The 24,713-nt window shown below is 30.5% G+C and overlaps 1 protein-coding gene across 2 annotated transcripts in view; it reads left to right on the top strand.

Moving 5' to 3' along the window:
- Window positions 1-23,886, top strand: part of O-fut1 (O-fucosyltransferase 1) — a 48,237-nt gene extending 24,351 nt beyond the window's left edge. For both annotated transcript variants that reach the window (XM_085825861.1, XM_085825862.1), the window contains exons 5-7: window positions 5,319-5,514; window positions 9,099-9,332; window positions 14,054-23,886. In XM_085825861.1, the coding sequence (XP_085681987.1) occupies window positions 5,319-5,514; window positions 9,099-9,332; window positions 14,054-14,269 (646 nt within the window). In that variant the 3' untranslated portion in view covers window positions 14,270-23,886. The remainder of the gene's footprint in view (window positions 1-5,318; window positions 5,515-9,098; window positions 9,333-14,053) is intronic.
- The last annotated feature ends 827 nt before the right edge of the window (window positions 23,887-24,713 follow it).

The following is a 24,713-nucleotide window of genomic DNA, read 5'->3' as shown; positions in this document are numbered from 1 at the left end:
ATTCATTTGTATTCAACTGAAGATTATTCACTGTAAAAGTTTTAGTTAGATTCGAATCATCAGTAATAGTGTTCCCGGAAATGATCCAACCCAACTGAGAACAAATTGCAAAGGGTAATGATTCTCCTCCCTTTATGATGTCTCCCTTAAGCATAGTAAAAAATACATTTACACCTAATAAAATGTCTATAAATTTTCTTTCATAGAACTTAGGATCAGCTAAGATTAGATCGTCAAAATGATTCACAATTTTAGAAGGAAGCGACACGTTAGGCACATCTGAAGTTATCCTTGGAATCATGAATGCATATGTTCGAAATTTAGAATTTGACTTAAAGTGTGGGGTAAAGATTAATTCCACTTTTCCACTTGTTACAGTGTTGAACGAACCAAGGCATGATACTTCAGTTTTTTTGTTAAATCTACCTATCTTTAGTTTATTGACACACTCTTCACTTATAAAGCTGGCTTCACTGCCACAGTCTAGTAAAGCCCTGCAAGGGATGGCTTTACCATTGTAATCACTAACTTTAATGAGAGCCGTACACAGTAATACACAATTTGATTCACCTTTAGAATAACTAAATTGTCCTGTACATGTTGTGGCATTTGTAACGACTTCATTCTTTGGTAAGAACACTTCGACTCTGGTGAAGAGTGAGGACGTTTGTTTTGGTTTCTCATTTTCACTAGTTTTGATATTTCAATCAAAATGAAACACAGTATGATGAGGTAACTTACACATCATACATTTATGTAAACTATGACAGTTTTGCACTAAATGAGGCTGAGAAGATAAACAATTAAAACAAAGTTTGTGTTTCTTAACAAATTTGATTATTTTTTGGACACTGAACAACTGTTTTTACTCGACACTAAAGAAGTTAATTTGGAATTAGAAAATTTTCTAAAATCTTTAGATTAGTTTCTACTATTCTGAAGGGTTCTAGCGTGGTCTTTTAGAAACTGGAGTAAATTATCTAAAGTACCTAATTCATCTTTTTTCAAAGTTCTTTCCCACTAAAATTTTATGTTTTTATCTAATTTCTCAATTATCAGATAAACAAAAAGAACATCAGAAACTTCTAGTTTAAGAGTTCTCAAAGAGCGTACACATTCATTCACTACATCAAAACAATGTAAAATAACTTGAGCTGAATCAGAAACATTTGGCAAATTAAATATTTTAGTTAATTCTCTTTCATTAGACTAACGTTCCTGTAAAAGTTGCAACGCTATATCATAATTAGCATCAGAAATAGGAATTGACTCAATAATAGACAGAGCCTGTTTTTTACAAAAAGCCTTTAAATATTGAAACTTTTGACATTTAGAAATATTCGGATTGTTATCTACACTAGCCTTTCATAGAAACTAATCCACTCATCTATATTTTCCCCTGTAAAGGTAGGAAGTTCTAATTTTGGTAATTGAACGTCAGACGAATTTACTTTTGCTACACTACTTGTTTCGATAACAGAGTCACTGGAAAGTTTCTGTAACATTTTATTTATAGTTATCCATAATTCATCTAAAGTTTCTCGTATTGTTTGTTGTTCCGTAATGAATGTATCACAATCTTTTTCAGGACACAACAAAAATATTTCCTCGTAAATAGAACAAAGCTCGCTGTTAAAAGCATTTAGTTTCGTTTCGAACAACTTTACCTATAAAATTTCTGCTTGTTCTAAATTCGAATTTACCTTGCCTTTAAATGTTGTTATATTGCTTTTTAGAACCTTCTTTTTAGTTAAAACTGGTTTCAAATCAGCCATTATGAACAACAATAAATATTATACTAACAACTCTAGCAAAAGAAGATGAAATATTGGAACGTACTCACCCCAATGTTGAGGTTTCTACGCTACACCATGCCACGGGAATATTCCACAAATCGAAACTGATTTAACCACAGATGCCACACGCATAATCCACAAATCGAATCAAAAGTACACTAAGCTGATTATTAATCCACAAATCCAAAGTGATTTTATTTGCTAACAGTTGAATAAATCACATCATATCCAAAGCTCGCTAACTCTTCTCTCCGGCTCAGCGGACCAAGAATGTTAAGAATAAGTTCACAAAAACAAAGGTAAGCGGACTGTAATATCACTTATTTATTTTACATAACACTTTTAAATAGAAGGAATGCCATCTACGTGACGACACAGCACACTTCACTCTTAGCACTGTAGCAATAAAAAAAAAAATAATAATAATAAAAAAAAAAAAATAGAATACAAATCACATAAGTTATGAGTTGAAAGTTCGTTACTATTGCAACCAGAATTGAATCATCAGGCAGCAATGCCATGTATTGTTGCAAAGACACACTAGTAATTCGTTTGGTAACAAAAAATACTAAACACCCTATTTTACAAAATTTAATATTTAGGCATTATTTGAGTCATAGAATCGAAATATGGAAAAAAATTCACATGTCATATCAGAAAAAGTCTGATTTTATGTTAAAATACCTATGTTAGATTAATACTATATATAAATTCCATATATACCCTAAGTCGTGCTTTCGAGACATGAAAAATGCAATTTGAATTTCATCAATCGGCACAGTAGAATGGGAGATATAGAACTGTCTCTTCGTTTTTGCAGTGTACATCAATTTAAAATTCAGAATCAAACAAAATTTAGTATTAGGTTAAGATTCTGGATTTCAAGGAAGACTGACACAGATTCCTCAGCTTGACAACGGCAGATGTGAGTGATAAAACTAATACCAATCTAGATTTAAATTTTGAATAATTTTTCACAGTGGTTAGATTTGTATAATATTCAACATGAACCTATGTCTTTATTTATTTCTGTAAAAGTAGGTTCAAAATGGATTAGTTCACTGTAAAAAGTATTTGTTCACTTTTAGAACATTCCACCAAGATAAGTATAGCTAAAAACATGTGTAACTGAATAGTTGCTGAAGGTCTCAAAATAAAGGTCGCCGAATTTGCAGCTGGCAAGTGGGATGTGATAACCTTGAAAATGTGTGCTTAATACTTTTCATGATTTATTTTCGTATTTTTTTTTATATATATATACTCTTGTCACTCTTTCTATTTCCAAGTATAAAATAAATTTCTATATTACATGATTTATGATGTAATAATTTATCATCATCACATAAAATGCTTTAGCAATAGGTTTGCAGTTGAAGCTTTTCATGTGAGATTTTCAAGAAGTATTTTGATTGTCACATGTGAGTCCAGAGAATTGTTGAAAATGTAAGCTATGCATAACATTATGCATAATGCTTGATTTATCTAATAGTAAAATAACTGTTTTACCTTTTGAATTTTATCATTTCATTCTGTAGTTTTTAACAATTTGCCATAAAATATGCTTAATAAGGAGCCTTTTTCTACTTTTAAAAAAAAATTAGTTTATATTGTAGTATAAGTGGGAATACAAGTGCATAAAGGAGTGTTCATAGGATGATCTAACCATTATTATTATTAGAGCACTAAGGCCTAAAATCCATTAACTCTGTTCACACTTGTGGAACAGGGCTTAAGCCAGTGGTCTCAAACTCAAATTGCATGTGGGCCAAATTCACTATTTGAAAGCAGCTGAGGGACCAGAACTTTTTTTAATAAAATTTTTAAAAACTTTTAAAACAATTAACAGTTGTATTTGTCTAAACAAAAATAAACAACAACAATAATAGCACAAATGAAAAAAAAAATAAATAAAAGTTTTAAATCTAATGGCTACCTGCAAGAAGTTTCTAATGGTTGTACATTGTAATTCAAACACCTCAGATATGCTGCTTTTAGGGTGAAATTGTTGCCAAGCAGATAAAATGGATGGAATATTTTCCAATTAAATAACTGTAAAGTAAAATACTAACAATGATCATTTTAACTCTGGTAAAAGCACATTTTCCCATTTGTTTGTCATTCTGTGCTAGTCTTTCTCTGCCATTTTATTTTGTTTGAAAGATGATTGGGAAGAGAAACTGATATATGCCACACTTCAAGCTATACATGATTGCATTTGATGAAAATTCTAACTATAATATGGCTGCTCGGCATTTCTCCATAAATGAAAAAAAGGTTCGAGAATGGAGAAAAAATATCACCAATAATAACAGTTTTGAAAATAAAACAACTCATTTTCATATACAAATTACTCAGATAATTTAAAATTAATTTTTTTCAGACTTAAGAAATATAAACTAAGTGCTATGTTGGCAATTTATCACTTGCACCCAATTTAATAGAAAATTACCCATGTTTTTTGTGAGATTAGTAAATCTGTATTAACTGGCACCCATAATTTAGCTTTAGAAAATGTTCTAAAATTTCTTCGCTTATACATGGAAATATACAGTATTTGCTGAAAATAGTGGGTCATTAGCAAGATAGAGAAAGCATTGTTTATTGAAAAAAATAAATTATTCTTAATAATAAAAATTAAAAGATCCTATTATATTTGCAGTATAAAGAAATGGGATGATTATTATTCTACCCTTATTTTCATTTGTTACATTTTTTAAATCTGTGCTTGTTAAAATTCTATGTGTTGTTATTTACACTGCTTCATAAATTAAAAGGATCAAATAATGTTTTTGTTTGGTATGCTTATTAGTGAAACCAGTTGTTATGTTGTTGGGTTTGGGTACAAATCCTGTAGAAGGCATGGATGTCTGTTGTTGTCTATTTCCCCTTAGTGTGCATGTAATATTGATCTATCCCTTGTGGTGTACTCTGAGCAATGTTTTCAGTGATGAGGCAGTTAAATAACTAATGCTTATTATTAACATTATTTTTTTAAAAAGAAGTAGCTTAAAGTTTGGGAGCTCTGTAGACACTTCAATGATTCATTTCATTTTTTAAAACTTTTTTTTTTTTTAATAACATCATGCATTTATAGGGACACAGAGAAATTTTGATTTTTGAAAGTTGTATATTTGAAGCAAAAAGAATATTTTCATAACAATGTTGTAGAAATGAGCCTCAATATGGAATATTTTCTTCACTTGCAAATATCAGCTTAGCATCTTTTTTTCTGTTCTTTTCTTTTTTTAAATCTTAGGGGCTAGGCGACTGCTAAATTTAACAATATCTTGGAATTTAAGTAAAATTTATATATATATGCCATAGTCTCTCAGCCACAGGAATCATTTAGTAATTAATAAGCAGATACTGTTCTTCAAGTATAGGTTTAAAATTTGCCTTCATTTTGTGTGAAACAGGGGAATGTATTTTATTTGCTAGGTATAATTATCTTCTTAATTCTTAACTTTTCTTATGCTGTTGAGTAATTTTCAATGTAATCAGTGTTATGACATTTTTACTTAGATTTCCACCTGACAAATATCCAGTGTTAGCATTTACTGGAGCTCCAGCAACTTTTCCTGTTCAAGATGTGAATAGAGATCTACAACAGTATTTAATATGGAGTGACACAATCTTGAAAAAAGCAAAAGATTTTATTATGACCATGGAACCTAAAGGGCCTTTTGTGGGCATTCATTTGCGTAATGGTGCAGATTGGGTAAGTAATTGTTAATTTGGAGGTTTTTATAATGTAATAAATTTGAATTTTGTAATACATCCAGAATACATGCAAGGGCTTTCTGCACCCCTCATCTAAAAGTCATGAACTCATTGATGACTTAGCATTCGTGAACTCATTGCCGACTGAGTTTCATCAAAGTAATGCATGAAAGGTAACAGCTATATTCAAAATGGTGACAAGATAAGAATTATATACTAGAGCAATCATTGAATAAAATTAAAAAAGTAAAAATCATTAGTAATAAAACATTTTCTTTTTTCAAGAAATTTTTCTTTTTTGGACTGTTGTTCCCAAGTACACAGGGATCTATGTTTACTTAAAAAAAAAAAGAGAGAGAGAGAGAAGAAATTTACAAAATTGGCTTCACACAGCTTCTGCTTTTTGCACCATTCAAAATAAACATGTGCTATGTACATATCTGGATTGCCACATAAATACAGTAATAACTCCTGGTAGAGTCCCCCCCCCTGTCTGAGGGGCTATTTTCTTGGTCCCTCTCCCTTTCAGTTGACAACTTAATATATTTACCTCTTATTAAAGAACACTGAAAAAAAGTTAAAAAATAAGGTAGGGAAATAAATAAAAATAAAAGTACTCTTTGTTGGTAATCTTTTTGAGGTTTCAAAGGCAAATTTATGCTCAATGAAAGATACTTGAAAAAAGACTAATGAAAGAAAGGGAACAATAAAATGAAAAGTAATCAATCTCTTTCGAGAATTGCTTTACAACAGGAAAAAGAGGCACAATACTTTGGGAAAAAGCATTTTGTGGTGCGATCAAAAGGATATTTCACACTCATAGAATTCAAAATCCAGTTATTCTTGCTACAGCTCTCAGTAAAGGGAAGAAAGCAGTGTTAGAAAGTTGTAAGGCAATTCAAGACAGAGATCAATGGGAAAGAGAAGATGTTAAGATGACTAGACCATCTGCCGAGGCACAGGGATCTCACAACATGGATAAAATGAAAACTTCTTTCATTCTTATTTCTTACTAGAACTGGTAAGCAAAAGAAGTATAATTTTGTTGTTGTGTGTTGTTTTTACATAGGTTATCTGCCTGGCTTTGAAGAGGAAGCGATTAATATTAAAACAGTAAGTTGATGTAATTCATGGAGCAGAAATTGAAAAGCTTAGTTTGAGAGATTTAGGGCAGAAATTAGGTATAAGTAAATACCTAGTAAGTTGTATTTAAAGGGTAGAGAAAAAAAATAAAAACATCATAGATAACTAATTCAAATAAACATTCCAAGGCTGTAAAATTTAGAAAAACTGAAGCATGTGAAACTAATACAGTAGTATTCAGTTGGTTTTGCTCTGTAAGAACAAACAATATTCTTATAAGTGGAGTATTTTTGCAAGAAAAGGCTCAGTGCCTACAGAATTTCAAATCGTCAAATGGTTGGTTTGACAAATTTAAGCAAAGACATAATATTACTTTCAAGATTATTTGTGGTGAAGAAAAGTCAGTAACTATGCAACATGTAACAGACTGATATACAGCATGCAACAGATTGGATGAAAAAGTGAATTGAAATTAGTGAAGGATATGATACTATAAATATCTACAGTGTAGATGAAAATTAATTATTTTGTCAAATTTTGTCTTATAAAACTCTATTCATCAAAGGAAAAAAGTGCTCTGGTGATAAAAGGTTCAAGGAATATACCACTATGCTGCTTTGTTGTGGAAGGAGGTTTTGAACAACAATTTGTAATTGGAAAGGCCAAACAACCAAGGTCAAATGAAGAAGTAAAAACTTTCAAACAAAGAAAGCCAAAAGCTTTATCGGTCCATTAGCATTATAACAAAAAGTCAAGTGTGATGCAAAGCATAATTTCAGAATGGTTGATTGCTCTTGATGAAACAATGACTGCAAATAGTAGGTTCTGCTCTTCCTTGACAATTCATCTGCCCACTCACCATATATAAAATTGAAATCAGTAAAATTAGTGCTTTTCCCACCTAATGTAACATTGGTAGTACTGCAGGTATAATTAGAAGCTTCCAAAGTTCATTACAGAAAATTGTTTTTATGGCAGTTCTTTGACAAACTGCGTGCAGAAACAGCAATCAGCTTGCAAAATATGTCAATGCATTTACTGTTGGTATGCAGTGATGAACAGCCAGCAATAAGGGGATAGACAATACCATGATGGTGCGCTAGTGACTCACTCTTCCTTCTTCTCACTCCTTCATGTAAGGACAGTGTTAAAACTCTCTCACAATGATTAATTATTGCTGTCTTGATATATATTATGAAAATTATAATGAATCTTTTTCTATTATTATGTGTAAAATAAATGTGTTCGTTTGCAATTCTCATGCGCAACCTTCGTATGGATTAACTATAATGACACTGGGCACTACTGAGAAGACAAGGTAAGCAAAAATTGTTCTTTTCCCTTTGGTAATGTGTTGTCGAAATATTTTACATTTACAGTCATTTGATGAATAACAATGGCTGTTATTCATTAAATCGGCACTGTTTTAAGAAACACTTAAATAAGCACAGTTTTAAGAAAGTAGGCTTTGAAATTCCAGTTTCGGGTGCCCTCAGTGAAAATAGTACTGATAAAAAAGAACTGTTTAATCTTTTTAAAATCAGTGGCAGAGCACAAATACAAAAATATTAAGAAATCAATGAAAACTTGTATACTGAAGACATCTGTGGCAACATAAAATCTTTTATTTCAATTGTAATTGATGGTGTGAACTTTTACAAAAATAACTTGGAAAGCAGTGAGGAAGAGGAATAAGTACCAGATGAAATGTTGACATAAAAAACTATACAGATGCCTTAAAAACGCCCTCCAATTAAAATAATTTATGTTAACCGTTGCTGACAGTGAAGGACTTAAGATCATCAGTGAATTTAACATCTGTGTTAAAAAAAAGTGCTTGCAGTACACTTTCAATAAATTTCTATAAATACAGAATGTTGTTCATTTCATGCATTTTTGCAATAATTAAACTTTTTAAAAATAAGACAACCTATTTTATTAACTTCAAGTTCAAATAAATACCCGTGACCATGCTACTTATTTGTATATCATTTATTTAAAGTTTGATACAATCTGGATTTCTAATTAAATTACATTATTTTAGTGTATGTACACTCTGAAGAAGGGACTCCTCTATTTAATGGAAAAATTATCTGGTCTGGTGGATGTCCCTTATTGGGAGGTACTACTGTACCTTTTGGTAGCATCATGGGTTACAACATAACTATTTTGGGAACATACAGGTTTGTCTTGAATACTTCTCCGCAACTTTTTGGCAGGGTACAAATAAGTAATTGTTAAAGTTTTCTGTGAGTGCAGGAGTGTGTTGTGCTGAAAATTTAGTAAATGTATATATATATTTTCCTTGTGGTATTTTTATAAGTCAGGTATAATAATTGAGAGGAATTTTCAAGTTTTATATCCCCTTTTTAATACTTTAAAATTTAGTATTGATGTTATTTTTGTACTAATTCTATTGAATGTTAAAAGTATTATTGGAATTTAATATTTTTGCAATATTGAACTAGGGTAATAAAAATGGTGACTAACTTCTCATAGGTTAGAGCCTGTCAACATATTGAGCACAGTCCTCTGTTATTTGCTGCTCCCCAGTGCCTTGGATACAGAAATGAATTTGGTCATGCAACTCAGGAATTGTGCTTTCCTTCAAAAGAAACTATTTTGATGCAACTGAGAAGAGTTGTCAAAGCTCTTAGAGCACGATCAGTATTTGTTGCTTCTGATAATGACCATATGATTAAAGACATTGAAAAGCATTTGAAGGATTTAAAGGTAAGCTTTTCTCATGCCTTTGAATGAATGTGAAACATTTGTATGTTTGTGAAACTTATGTAACTTGGAAAATCGTAACATTAGAATATGTGGTAGGCCTCTCCTTTCTTGGTATGCGTTTTATTTACTTATTTTGAACACATACAGTCTACCCATGACCACAAATGGGCAACATGGGGCTTGCAAGAGTAATTTAATTAAAATGTTAAACATTATTATATGTGTTAATAAAACAAACAAAAACAGAGTCCAGCAGTTTAGACTTCACAACAATAGATAAGTTCACTGGCCAAGTCCTATTCAGCATTTTAAAATTATTTTGCAGGTGTAATCTAGGATCATCGAAAGTGGGACAGAAAAAAATTAAATGTGTCTACATCTTTAGGTCCTTTTTCTGAACACTCACAGAAGTTACTTGATCTAAGATTGAAATGAAACTGGTAACTTGTATATTTAGTGTGACCAGATAAAAACTGAGATGGTTAAAAATTGGTAAAGGAGAAAGACTTGGAATGGTGTCTATGGTTAATAGAAGGAAAGAATATTTCGGTGCACCCGTCGTTACAAGATGAAATATATTCTTCATTCTGCTTAGATGAAAGCTTTTCATAATAAAAGGATTTTTGATACGCTTTGGAATACTAATATTGATGTTGATGGGTAAATCAGAAGTATCTTGAATCAAGAAGTCATCTTTTTCATTCCCATAAATTCCATGATGACTATGCATATAAGCAATGCAAATACAAATTTCCATATTTCTAAGTGTGCTGATGCTAGGAGAGTTTTGATTACTAGTTTGTTGTTGCTGGTAATGTTGTATAAAAGGTGGGAAGAAGAAAGAGATTCAGAACATAAGGTACCTTGAGGATGTAGTCCCATTATCCTTCATCCACTTAATGGCAAGATAAATGCAGAGAAGTTCTGCTTGAAAAGTGGTGCATTCATTTCGAACACAATGCTTAAAATAGCAGTTTTTAGATTGGTTTTCAGAAAGAACAAATGCTTGACCAACCTTATTGTTCATTTTACTGCTATCTGTAAAGCAAACCATATAAAAACAATTATCTCTTATAATTTGCAGAAATATATGAGCTCTAAAGCAGCTGGAGGAGGATTAGCAGGAACGACTATAATTTTAATTATGCAGTCTTCCAAAGTATCAATTGACAATACCTCTAAAATACAGCCTCTAAAATACACATAATATACTGCCTCTAAAATACAGGGTGTCCAAGTCAAATGTATCAAATGTTCTCTGGTATGCAGAACACAAATCCGTAGTAAAAGTGCAAAGAATGTTTCAGACAGTTTATAAAAAAAAAAAAAAAAAAAAAAAAAAAAAAATCCACCCGGACTAAGAGCGTAAAAAAGTGGCACAAAATGTTTCTCGAAACAAGAAGTGTAGGGAAAAGATCCGTAGGTGATCGGCGTTCACATCCTGATTCATGTGCGGAAGATGTGTGACAAGCTGTCATTCAGAGTCCTCGTCAGTCAATCAGGCAGGTAGCCTCTGAATTATCTGTACCCAATCCACTATTCATGATGACTGGTCGAACTTCCTGTACTGCCATTAGAAGCCTAACAGAGTTTAGAAGAGCTATTTAATTAAAGAAACATTGAGATCTAAAACAAGGCCTAAATCAGGCCCATTAAACAGTAGAAATACCACCATACTACCTGAAATAACTTTAAATAGAATAAACAATTAAAATATGAACTTAAAGTATAGGAGCTGGTGAAATTTACCATTACGTACTTTGTAAATTACATACTTTGTAAATTATAACACATGTTACTTACATTCATAAAAATATGTTACGTACATATACAAAGAAATAAAATAACAGGATATCATAAACATCCTAGTTTTTCTTAAAACAGATAGGGAAATTTTAAACACAATCAATATATAAATTCATTTCATTTACAGATACATATTTTTATGAAATTTGACAATTTCAAATTAGTCACTGTATTTTTACTTAGATCCTTTACAGTATTAAATTTAGCAATATCTGGAATAAATCTTAGAACAATATTTTTCATAGAAGAGCATCTAAACAACAGGTGCTCAATATCGACATTACTCATGCCACATGGACAGGCACACACTGTTCATGATGAGCTGCAACGAAAACTAAGGATGCATGCATATAAAATGCAGATTGTGCAGAAACTGCAACCAAATGATAGGCTGCAGCATGCAGCATTTGCTGTGGAGATGTCATCTCGCATCGAAAATGAACATGATTTTCTAAACTGCATCGTTTTTTCAGATAAAGCCACATTTCATGTTAGCAACAATGTTAATAAGCACAATAAATCAATGTCTGGTGAGCTCTATCATATGATACAGGCATAGGACCATTTTTCTTTACTGAGACGTCTGTGACAGCAAACGTTTACCTGGACATATTATAAATTTACGTAATGCCCCAAATGCAGCATTTACAAACCACTGTAACAAGAGGGAGCCCCTCTTCACTGGGGAAAGCATGTTCGTGCATTTTTAAATACGACTTTCTTTAACTGATGGATAGAATGTGGTAGCCCAGTTGCCTGGTCACCAAGACCTCCCGACGTGACTCCTTTTGATTTCTTCTTTTGGGGCTATGTGATAAGATCAGTGATATTGAAGACTTTTGTGCCTCTGTAATCGCAGCTATTGCTGCTGTGACTCCGGCAATGCTGCATCCGACATGGCTGAATCTGGACTACCAGCTGGACATTCTCAGGGCTACTAAGAAAGCTCACGTGCAATTGTACTGATTGTTTAATAAAAACTTTATGAGTAGTGGTATCTAATTTTACAGTTTTCTTATGCTTTTAAACTCTGTGTTAAGTAGAGCAACCTCTCCAAATTAGGTACATTTGATTTGGACACCCTGTATTATTCCTATATTCAGTTTCAAAATCAGTCAGTGGAAATGCTGCAAGAAAAAAGTAGCCTCATTACTTAGGTTCTATAATCATTATTTATGCAAAGAAGAATTTTTGATTCAGTCTTTCTCAGATTTGGTATGCATTTGAATTAAAAAAGCCTTCAGATTTAAAATTTAAAAAAAATCCGTGCTTTTTGAAATTCTATGCATCTGCTGATACTTAATATGCACTTGGTGCCTGTCTTGCTTCAATTTGTATGGTTCAACTGCCTCATCAGTGACCATGAGCACAAACACGCATGCACCATTTGAACTAAATTATTCTCAAAATAGGGTAGAAGGATAGGGAATTTCTTTCCCTCAAGCATATACATTCTCTCTTTCCTGAGGTCTTCATGTGACCTTTCTCATCGCAGCAAGTATTAACGCTCCTTTTGGACGAATTTATGTGTTTTGGGAGAATGCCAACCAAGGTTGCATTGGAGACGGTCGAACTATATTTGTGTACAAGTAATTGCATTTACTCCTAAATACCATGTTGTTATATCAAACAACATTCATGCTCTTTAATAATATAAGTATTGTATTACTTAATGTTAAACAGGATTCTGTAATGTTTGTATAAATAACAGATAAGCATTCTAAATTTAAATATTTTTCAAATTTACATTTATTTCTTTTTAAATTCTAAATTAAGTTCTATTATTAAATAAATTTGACTGCAGATTTATACTATTTCAGGATTTAAATTTTATGATTAAGATTAAACAATTGTTTGGCTTAAGTAAAATGTAAGGTTTTATTTTAATTCTAAATCTGCATCAATTTTCTATCTGAATTCTGTATTCAATTTTAATTCTGTATTGAAATGTCTAGATATATGAATGTGTTTTAAGGATTTAAATCTAATGCTTTAGAATAAAAAAATATGGGTTTGTTTTAGGTAATATGCAGGAACTTTAAAAAAAATCCTTTTTAATTTATATTAAATGGTATAAAATATTTTATAATTTGTGGTGGAAAAAAAAAACTTCTTGAAAAGAATTTATGTGAATCACAGTTAAAGTTAGAAAAGCTCATTTTAAAAATATGATGCATATTTCTGAAATTTTCCAGCCTGATATACCTTCAAAGGAAATGGAAATAAAATTAAAAAAAAAAAAAAAAATGTTTATCAGTATGACCTTATACCTCAGTATACTTTTTTCATCATTTAATGAATGACTGCCCTTGAAAATGTAGTCTGGAAGTTTGTCCATCAAAGATTCCATAACTGCTCTTTTTCAATTCCATTCTTGTTATTAAATCTCCTTCAGTAAAGGTGGGATTTCAATTTGGAGAACAGATAATATGGAGGTAAATAGGGGCTGTAAGAGGTGTGTGGTCAAGTTCCTTAAACCCAAATTACTGTTTTTGAATTGCACTGACATGTTGCTGTTTTAGATGTGTTGAAAGAACTTAAAAGATGAAGGAAAATTTTTATTAAATGTAATTTTATCAGTAAAATTTAAAAAGACCATCTTTGACTTTCAGCTTTAAATTTGATTGGGGCATTTAATTTGTGAGTATGAAAACTATAATAGCACTTAAAGTGAGTATAGTGGTATGCAAGAAATGAGTTTTTTTAAAATAAATTGATGACAAAGAGCATTTGTTTTTATGTAAAGAATTTCATAAATTAAACCATTTTTTTTTTTAAAGGATGGATTTGAATATGTTAAAGCTTTTATCTGTTGAAGTAGGAAAAGAAGATGAAGAAGAATTGTATTTTTTATTTTCTTTGATGCAGATCTTTCTGGCAGAGTTTTTTAAAATGTATTTTAATTTGCATTTCAGGTGAAAGCTTACAAGCTTCCAGATTCTGAACCACATACTGATTTGGCTATATTAGGTCTTTCAAACCACTTCATTGGAAACTGTATCTCGTCATTTTCTGCTTTTGCTAAAAGAGAACGTGATGTGAACAATTTGCAGTCTTCATTTTGGGCTTTTCCGTTATCTAAGAATGTGAATGATGACAAGAAATTTTCTGTTAATCATGATGAATTTTAACTGTTTTTTTTTCCTTTTTTGGCAATATATTCCTAAATGAATGTGATATTTTATTGCAGGTGAAAACAATTAACTGTTTTGCAGGATTTTATTAACAAAACTGATGGTTAACTTTTATATCAGTATTAATTATGAATTATTATTATTTTTTTATTTATTTATTTCAATATTAATTATGAATTATATTATTATTATAACTGTGAAATTTTACTTTTATTTGATGAAATTTTGTTCCTCATCAGTTGATTTAATGACTTTAATTTCTATCAAAAATTCAGAAAAATTCTGTGATAAATATTTTTTAAATTAAAACGGTAAATTTTTACTTGCTTGTATAAAGTAAAGGAAATATTGTAATTGCAAAAATTTTCAGTTGTCATATTTCAACGAAAATATCCATATTGACCGCTACTGAATGCAATTTAATGATGCATACATACGTATGTATCTGGCAAAAATAAAAAATGAGTAGCCTCAGAATGTTGAAATTTTTTATCCTAAGAGACTGCTAAAACATATACTTGTGCACCTCCCTTTTTGGGTGCAATCTGCTGCACCAGAAGTATATATATATATATATATATCCACTCTGTCACTCAGCTCCGTGAGCTCAGTCTTTTTTTATTCTTTTATGCTGGCAAATTGTGCATTTTTTGCTTTAAAAATGATTGAATTATGTTGTTCTTGTCTTTATTAATTTTTCTGTAACCAAAGTAAATGGTTGTATTTAAAACATTTGTGAGAATACTGGCTACTTACGTATTTTTACATCAGCCGCTAAAGTTGAAGGGGTTTTCGTCTAATTTACGCCAGTCGTTGTGGTGGGCATTTGAAGAAAAAGTATGCAGTTTTTATTTAGATAATCAACGAATACAAGTTATGGATATAGCATATAAATAACTGAAATAAATAATGAGCTCAAACTTGAATTATTATTGAATCAAAGATTATCTTGCAAACAAAATCATTAAAACATGCCCCAGTCATTGAGGGCTCAAATCTTTTTAATGGCAACTAAGAACTATCTTTTTTTATGAACAAGATGCAATAAAAATTCTCTTAAATGCAATGCATGAGGTGTCATGCACTTGTGCCTCGTTTTATTTATTTTTTTCACTGCTGCATTTTGATGAACACAGTTTCTTTAAATGTATTGAGTGTGTGCACATATTTAACCAGTTCTGTAATTCTGAAAATACTTTATCATTTGTTGTTCTGTAAAAAGCAGGACAAAAATTTTAACCATCCTTTTTACTTCCTTGTACGAAGTAAAAAGGAAGTATTGTAATCGCGAAAAGCTTCAGGCAGCATATTTCAAAGAAAATATCCACTTTGACCACTTTCGAATGCAATTTAACGATGTTTTTGCATGATATCTGTATGTAAGGACAGAATAAAATAGTCTTTTCCTCCCAAAAAATTATGAAACTACTTTAAAACGAATTCTGAAGAGAATTTCTTGTGGCGTCTGTACGAACGTATGTACGTACGTATCTCGCATAACTCAAAAACGAGTAGCCTCAGAACGTTGAAATTTTGTATATAAGACTACTATAACATGTAGATGTGCACCTCATATTTTGGTTTCAATCGGCCCCACCAAACATATATAAATATATTTATAAATATATCCACTCTGTTACCGGGCTCAGTGATCTCAGTCTCTTTACTCTTATATGTTTGTAAATTGTACATTTTTTGCTTTAAAAATGACTGAATTATGTTTTTTTATCTTCCAGTTAAGGGTTTTATGCCCTTAGTAAATCTGTATGCAATATTTTTAGAATTATCAACAATTTTAAAATTGTTTAAGTGCCGCTAAGCCGAATTTGATGGCCGCCATTGCTCTTGTTTACATTTGAAACAGCTGAGTAGCGGATTTGTTGCCAATCTAGAGATACTTAGCTTCGCAACAACAACGATAACGTCATAATTTATTATTTAAATCATGCTTAATCCTTTCTGGAATTTTTTCGAGGAAATAAGCGTTTAAGATTTACTTCGTAATTTTTAATACAGATATTTTGAGTTTTATGTATTTTTGCCTTGTCGCGAAGTGAAAACTGAATTAATTGAATGAGATATACTCAATCGTCTGTGAAAAACTGTTTCTTTTTTGTTTTGTTTGCTTAATTTCTTTTATACATAGTTCTAGCTTTATTATAGTATTTGAATAGAACATGTGGCAATGATTATATAATTCTTTAAATGATATAAATTTTGTGCATTCTGAGTTATAATATGAACGAAATATAATACTGTTAAGTAAACCTAGTGCCAGAGTGTCGCTATGGTAAACAAAGTGAATTTTAAAGAATGCATTTATTCTGTTGTGGTTTATGCGCTGCCGATGAAGTAGGTTTAATTCAATCTAATAAGTTTAAATAAAATGCAAGAAAAAATGCGTATAATTTAATATTCCATATAAGGAAGTCATGTGGTGTACACATCAGATTTTTTATAATGCAAGAGAAAAACAGAGAAATAACAGTTAATTTTCGTCCTTCTTTATAAAAACTAAACAGGCTTATTGAGTATCATGTTACATAAAACCAAAACTAATATTTTATGATTGTACTGTGATTTATCCATTATGAATGCGAAATCACAAAGCTTAGGATGGTTTTATTTATCAAAAATGGTCAAGGGAAAAATATGTAAGTATTGGTATTCATGGCTAATTGCACTAGAATTTAATAATTCAAAAAGTAACGTGGAGGCTATGTTAATAATTTTGCATCTTATATATAAATTACTTTGAAATAACTATTGGTGAATCATTGGTGAAAATTTCATTTTGAGTTTTGATATGCAAGTCGTAGTTTAATAATAAGTAACAATAATTTAAAAATTTGTGTGTCTTTAGTACATGTTTTTATTTTTAATTACAGATTTCTTCATTGTTAAGAGCACTCAGCTATTTAGTTTGTATATGCTATATGGCACACTTGACATATTTTTTATATCAGCTGTCATTTCAGTTTTTTTTTGGGGGGGGTTGTTACATTGAAATCTTCAATGTTCTATCATTTGCTATGTTGAAAATTCATTCACAAATTATAACCTCAGATTTAATATGCTTCAGGCTGGCAAACTTAATAATTTAGGTTTTGGTTTTAATAATAGCTGAGCATTGTGTTTTTGGCATGACATATTTATATTCCTTAAACTGAATCCAGAATGTCATCATTTATGTGATATAGAATAAGTCATGTTTATTTAAAAGAAACGAATAGTGAAATATAAATTAATGGCACAGCATTTATTAAACTCTTACAGTGGCTGACATTTGTTTTCTGATTCTTGTGTTTTTCAGTTTTATTATCAAATACTAGTTACTAAATGTTAGTGAAATGACTTTATTTTTCTTCCTCATATATTATTATTATTCATTTTTAAAACCTTTTTTTAAAAAAAAATGTTTTTGAAAAAAAAAAAAAAAAAAAGATATAATCTATTCATAAAGTTCTGAAAATTAACTCACATAAGTATTTGGACACTTTGAGCAGACTTGAACTATGTATTAAAAACGTGAAAATAATGGGGCATTCATTCTTTTGTCAGATATCTTTTAGCTAAATTATGGTTTTCGTGCACTTTTGGCATGAATTCATTCATTCCATGCACCCCTTTCATTGCTAGAAGATCACCCCCCTCACTTTTACAAAACTAAAAAAATGTGTTCATTTAAATTAAGGTTACTTTTTAACATGAAATTATAAATCTTTATTTTATTCAGAAAAAGAATTGTGAGGTAACAGGAAACCTGTTTATATAAAACACTTCATATTGCATGAAATATAATTATCCTGATTACTTTTCAATGAGTAAAACCAAATTAAAATGTACTACAGTAATATGAACAAAAGTACAGACCTAATATGTATATCAACTAAAAAAAAAAATGATTTCAGTTAGCTTACACAAATATACGTTAAAAACAAAAATTTCATTGTATGTAAAAATTCTGTGATAAAAGCAGCTTTCAGTCTCTACTCAGGAATTTCTTAATATAAAAATATAAGAAATTCAAAAGAAATTAGCCAAAGAACAAATAATTTAAATTATCTAATTAAATATTTATGTACTTTGTAATAGAATCATATTACAGTACAAAGTCTGAAATCCGGACCTCAAAACCACCAACAACGTTTTCCTCGTAAGCTGTATGTATGCACATTTGATTCTCCCTCTGCGCACAATAAAATATCTGGAGAGTCCTGATTCTTAATTTCACTTCGACATTAAATAAAATACCTTGTTATTGAAGAAACAATCATTTTAGCATAAATTTGTACGATCAGTAATTTGGCTCCTGTGCTGCGTATCTTCTTGGCACACATCTCAAACCGAAATATTCCACATAGATACATCATTGATCTGACGCCAAACTGGCGAATCATTATTTATTATACTTTCCTTTCATCACCGCTTGTTTATCAAAACATGATAATGTGAGTAATGACTCATGTAGCAATGCCTAAACAATTTTTTTATGTTAGTGATTGAATAATAAAAGAGTATGGTAACCTTTTATGTTGTCATTAAGCTTGGCAATGATTAGAGATGTTAAATGAGCTAAAAAGTGTTGACGAGGAAAAATTTACCAAAAATTTTTTTCCATATGCTAAAAATAGATTTTGTTGATGATACTCATAGATCCAAAGATTACATTTACTGCTATTTGAATTAAGAATAACTGATTTGTTATTGACATAAACCCAGAACCAGCATCAGGGCTCTTACTGCCGCACTAAGTCGCAGAATTTAGGACCCACAGAGACTGCATCAGGCTGTAAGATATCGCGCCGGTCCTCAATAAAGCTTAAGTGCATGTGGGAATTTATTTATTCAGAACTATGATAAGCCTTAAGCATGTGCAAGAAATAGGCATAAGTATAATAAATAATTAAACTAATACAATTCGGGCTTAATTGTCACAGTGCACAATAGAAGCAAGATAAAATTGAACAGAACAGCCTGTTGTTAGTCGCCAAGCTCATGAGGCATAGCCAAATATGTATATGCATGTATAGTGAACAATAGTTAAATTTGATGATGATAGCCACAAATGTTAAAGGTTTTTGGATATTGCAAAACAAAGGTGAAGTTTTCCAATTAATGGATTTTATAAAGAAATGTGGAGAAGAGGTGATAAATGAGGATGATATAAAAGATGTTTTTCACTGTGATGACATTGCTTCTCAATCATCAATCAATTAATGAATGATGAAATCTGTAGTATGGTTCTAGATCTAGAAAATACCACTATTGACAGTGAAGTTACTGAAAATGAGAAAATTTCAATTGACAAGTTAGTTGGAATTCTTGAAACAACAGCTACAGGACTTCAACAGTGTAACTGAAAAAGAGATCGTCTGTCTACAGAACTAAAGAAAAAGTATTAGCACAAAAAACGAAGCAACTTAAACAGCTTACATTGAAAGAAATGTTTAATAAAGTAAACAAATATATATTAAGCTTGTTTTTGTAAATTTTGATACCCTTTAGATCATTAATACTTCATTATTTCATGAATCACAATTTCATATTTTTAATTTTATAATTTCTACATGCCATCTTACTGGATTTAAAATGATGATCTAATATCTGGAAGAATCCCAAGTCCGGAATCGACGAAGTCCAGAGTAGTCCAGATTTTGGACATTGTACTGTATAAATAATTTAGTAACCTGAATCATGCAATTTAAAGTAAACTTAAGTTACTTTGTAGTTCTTTTGAAATGGTATTGCTGAGTAGTGCCAAAACCTCTTGGAAACTTCAGGTTTTGCAAGAACCTCCTGGTGTTTCATATTTCAAGCATGGCAGCTATGAAATAATTATATGTGATCATGGTCATTGGGAGAAATCAACATTATTATTGATAAAAACATAATTGTTGTTGTTTTTTATAAATGCTATTTTTATATCATTCTATCTTTAATCTATTTGTAATTATATTTATATCATATAATTATCTCCATTAGAAGAGCCTTTATAGAGAAATACATTCCTTTAGGAACTAATTTATTTCAAGGAATAATTTGCAAGTGGCATTTCATGAAGCACCAGGTAATTGCTTTGCATTTGTTGTAAAAATTGGGACAGTTTTCAGTTAAAAAAATTAACTCAATTTTTTTTAAAGATAATAACAAGGTCCTATAAAGTTGGAATATGTGAAGTCAGATTTGAGCGTAATTACTGTTAACACCAAAAATCCACGCAACTTAGGGATTTTGGATTCATGCAAATTTCAAGTCATAAATGAAAAGTCATTCGAATAGAAATTAAAAAAAATTAAAAAGCAGGATTTAAAAAAAAAAGTTGAGAAATAAATATGTATTAAATCTATTTCATATAAAATGAAAATTAGTTTAAAAAAAAAAAAAAAAAAAACATATAATTTTTTTTTTTTTTTTTGTCCATAATTTATTCAGGATGCTCTAATTTGAGCCTGCTTGTTCAAATTACACAGTGTCATTACTTCTTAATCAGTCATGCAGTTTTTGCTATTCAAAATTAACTTTTCTGTATTCTGGCCATTTTCATGGTTTTCCCCATGTGTAATGTGTATATGAGCCAGTTTCTCTTAGAAAGTCCTCCACATAGGTATCCCTTCCCTTAGGCAGGTAGCCCTAGTATGCTTTGCCGTTAATCTCAATAAACCAAACCAAACCATGAGTTTATTTAAAAATTGCCATTTTATTATAATAAACAGTTTGATTTTTAGTTCTAATCATAAAAATTAAAGAACTCAATATTTTTCTGATAGAAGGGTATCATTCATTATCACGTGCTAATGGACCAATAAAATCTAGCTTAAATAGTTTTGACAATTTTAATAATTTATTCTGAATAACTTTCACTCTGAATAACTTTTTTTTCCTGAAAGAATTCAATATGGCATATTCTTTATCATTTGGCAACTTCCAAATTATGAAATTCACCTGAATTCTTTTGTTGAAATCTTGCAGTAAAAATGTATCTTGATCAAAACATATTGAGACCCAACTTTGGGTACAGTTTTGCAATAAGTTTACTATCTTTGGTGTACTTGTGCACATTTGGGCTGTTGCCCTGTTAACAAGAAATTATTAAACTTTAAAAACTGAAAATCGCCATCTTACTCATTTAAAATAACAATCCTCAGTAATGGATATAACTGAGGCCAGAATTATCAGAAAATATTTGATATATATTGTTACGAAATGTCCAGTCACGATAAGATAGCTTCCCCGCAAAGCAGTTTTAGGGTTGCCATAAAATGGCAAGGGAAGGCAGGGTTGCCACATTTGACGACATACTATGGGTGGATGGAGAACCTTCTGGAATGTGTTCATACCAGTTTAGCACAGAATGTTCTGGAACCCCTATCTGAAAGCTATATAAACCCTGCTGGTCCGCAGTCAGTCAGTGGTTGTCTCTCATCAAGTGTGTGTCTCATCTAGCGAGTCAGTCCCTGTGGAGTAGATCGAGTTGACAGCTGGGCAGCGAGTGCCGAGACTGAACCGAAGAGTCGGGAGCTGTGCTCATGTGTCGTTAAGAGCATCGCGAGTTGTTGCGTGGAGAGTCTCGTGAGTACGTGAAGTTCTGAGAACGACCAAGCAGAGTCGGGAGCTTTGCAGTGAAGCTGTCTCCACCGTTATTGCCTAACAGTGTGAAGGCTATGTCACTGATTGTTCCAGCATGTTTAGAGTAGATCTTTGATGACTGTAAAAAGTGTTATTGGAGCTGTCCTGATTAATATTGGCTAAATAAAGTGTGTTTTGATACTTCATCAAGTGTCGTCGTTATTCACTCCAAATATACGAACCCCGTACGAACGTGAAGGAAGAATATAACGTAGCAACTGGTGTCAGAAGTGGGATAGAACGCAGCAATATATACCTAGAAAGTATCTAAAATATCTGGATATAACTGATGCCATCTAGAATATCTAGAAAATCACCATCTTACTCATTTAAAGTAATAATCCTCAGTTATGGATATAAATTTAGTAACTGTGAATGATATTTATTTAGTGACAGTTGTAAAAGCAGTAATCAATGAAATATTGTAGCTTAGTTCAATACTGAATGAAGAAACTGTTAGCAATAATTTTCAAATATAGCAACAATTCACAGGAAAGTCACTTAGGCCGCCCTTCAAACTTCATTGTTAATGCCTGAGAGGCTAAATTGATTTAAAATGTTGGCACACTTTTGGATTAAGATATGGCTAATAATTTTGTGTTAAGATATGCACTGTAATTTCATGTAAAGATATAGCAGTAATTTCCGTGTATCTTAAAATCATATCAAAGTGGCATTTATCAGTTTTCAGTAAAAAGAATGAATTACTATATATATTTGTAATCTGTATGTTTACAAATACATCTCAGCAGGAGAAACCTTTTTAATTGTTTGAAAGGTTTAAATAAGATTTGAACATTGTATGAAATTTGTGAGTGCTAAAATTAATTTTTGACATAAGAATCTGTTCTCAGATATTAAAAATAATATTAAATTATAAAGGAGCCACAGCATTTTTAGAAATGGCTTTCTCTTAAATTTAAAGAAAATATAACTGAATTTTGATAAGACAAAATTTAAATTGCAAGAGGAAAAAAAAGTTTATAATCATTGAAAATTAACTAAACTTTCGATAAAACTGTGCTTGTAAAACATCTATGAACTGTAAGTAAATATTCATATAAATTTACCCAAAATGATTCATATTGAGAAATTTTGGGGTTTCAGCTTCCAAAAGTGTGTTTCGTCAAGACAATTATTTCATGTAATACGAAATAAAATATAATTAATTTTAATTATTTTAACTTATGGTAGATTTTTATGTAATATATTTTGTTCATAACTTTCATAGCATGTGAAAGAAAAAATTTCCTGCTTAGAGCATTTTAATAACATGTTATTAAGACACAATAACACGCCGAATAAATACTAATTCAGAAGTCAAACAACAAAAATCAGCATTATATTTACAAAATTTTCACAGTTATTAACATGTTATTATATAACAGTTATTAACATGTTATTAAATAACATGTTATTATTTAGGGAATTGAAACATTTTGTAGGAGAGGTAATTCAAGTATAAAAGCTATGCATTTGGTAGGTTAGTAAATAGTGTTCATTAAGCACTGAACTAAGCACAATATTCCCATCAGGGAGATATTGTGCTTAGTTCAGTGGCAGAACTGATATTGTGCTTAAGATCTATGTCTGATAAAATTCTCTTCATCTGAGTGTGTATAATTTGTATATGCCTAACAAGTTATGCAATTCAAAAGAATATCATTTAAAAAAAATTAAGTTAAATTGCAATCCGTCAGTGCATTGGAAATATAAAAAATAGCAATTTAATATTGTAGTAGAAGGAAAACACTGCAATCAGCTGTTTGGACAACCCTAATAAAATATGTATGCATTTCACAAAAGAGAATAATGTTCTTCTCTTTATGAAAAGTATCCATGAAAGCTATGCATATTTTTATGTATATAAGATAAAACTGTTAAAAATAATTGTGTATCATGTATAATAATATGTACAGAAAAATATTGTAATTTTATTTATAAGATGTATTTTTAATAAAAATAGTTATAAACTTTTGCCTTCATCATTTTGTTTAATTATTTCATTCTTCAGTTTCATTATTTCATTTTCAAAAAGCGAATATTTTAGTTTTCATCTGCTGTTAGCATAGACAAAAATTGGTGAAGAATAGAAATTATGCTTTGAAGAATGTTTAATAACTGGATGATTGAAAATTGCCATTTTTTAAGACAGTGCTTCTCAGTCCGTGATCTATGATCCATATCGGTTCATGAATTAGTTTCAAAATAAATTTACATATTTATTTAATATCATTATTGAAAATTGTAAGACCATGCAAAGTAGAGAGATCAGCATAGTGCATATCGCATGAAAGAGGACCTTTCTATTCTATTGTTCCAGGATAATTTAAATTTTACTTTTAAATTTGTTTGAATCCACCTATGGTCAGTGGATAAGACTGCTAAGTCATAGTCTTGGGTTCCATTGCCAGTGAACAGGATGGTTGCATGGGGTTTTCTCCTTAAGTATGTTAAATATAAGTCTATTTTCTTTGGAAAGTCCTTCACAAAAACATTCCTCATCAGACGGATAACTGTGATTTGTTTTTCCATAAGCAGTTAACCATCTACAATTATTTGATGATTGATAATCAATAACTGCAGTTTCCTTTCTGTAGGATTTATTATTTATTTTGTAAATATATTTCATGTAATATTTTTATTTTGATGAAAACTGTAACCAGTTACAGATTTTTTTATCCGTATATTCTGTTGTTCATTTTTTTCAATTTCATTTAAATTAAAATATTTTAAAATTAATACCACTTTGAGATTTGCAGTAAGTAAAATATTTTAACTTTATTTTTCAGTATTTTTATGGCATAATTTT

Source organism: Stegodyphus dumicola, chromosome 10 (genome assembly GCF_044657685.1).
Source record: "Stegodyphus dumicola isolate Sdum_Otavi_A_Nest chromosome 10, ASM4465768v1".
NCBI lineage: Eukaryota > Metazoa > Arthropoda > Arachnida > Araneae > Eresidae > Stegodyphus > Stegodyphus dumicola.
This window is presented reverse-complemented; position numbering and strand designations above follow the sequence as displayed.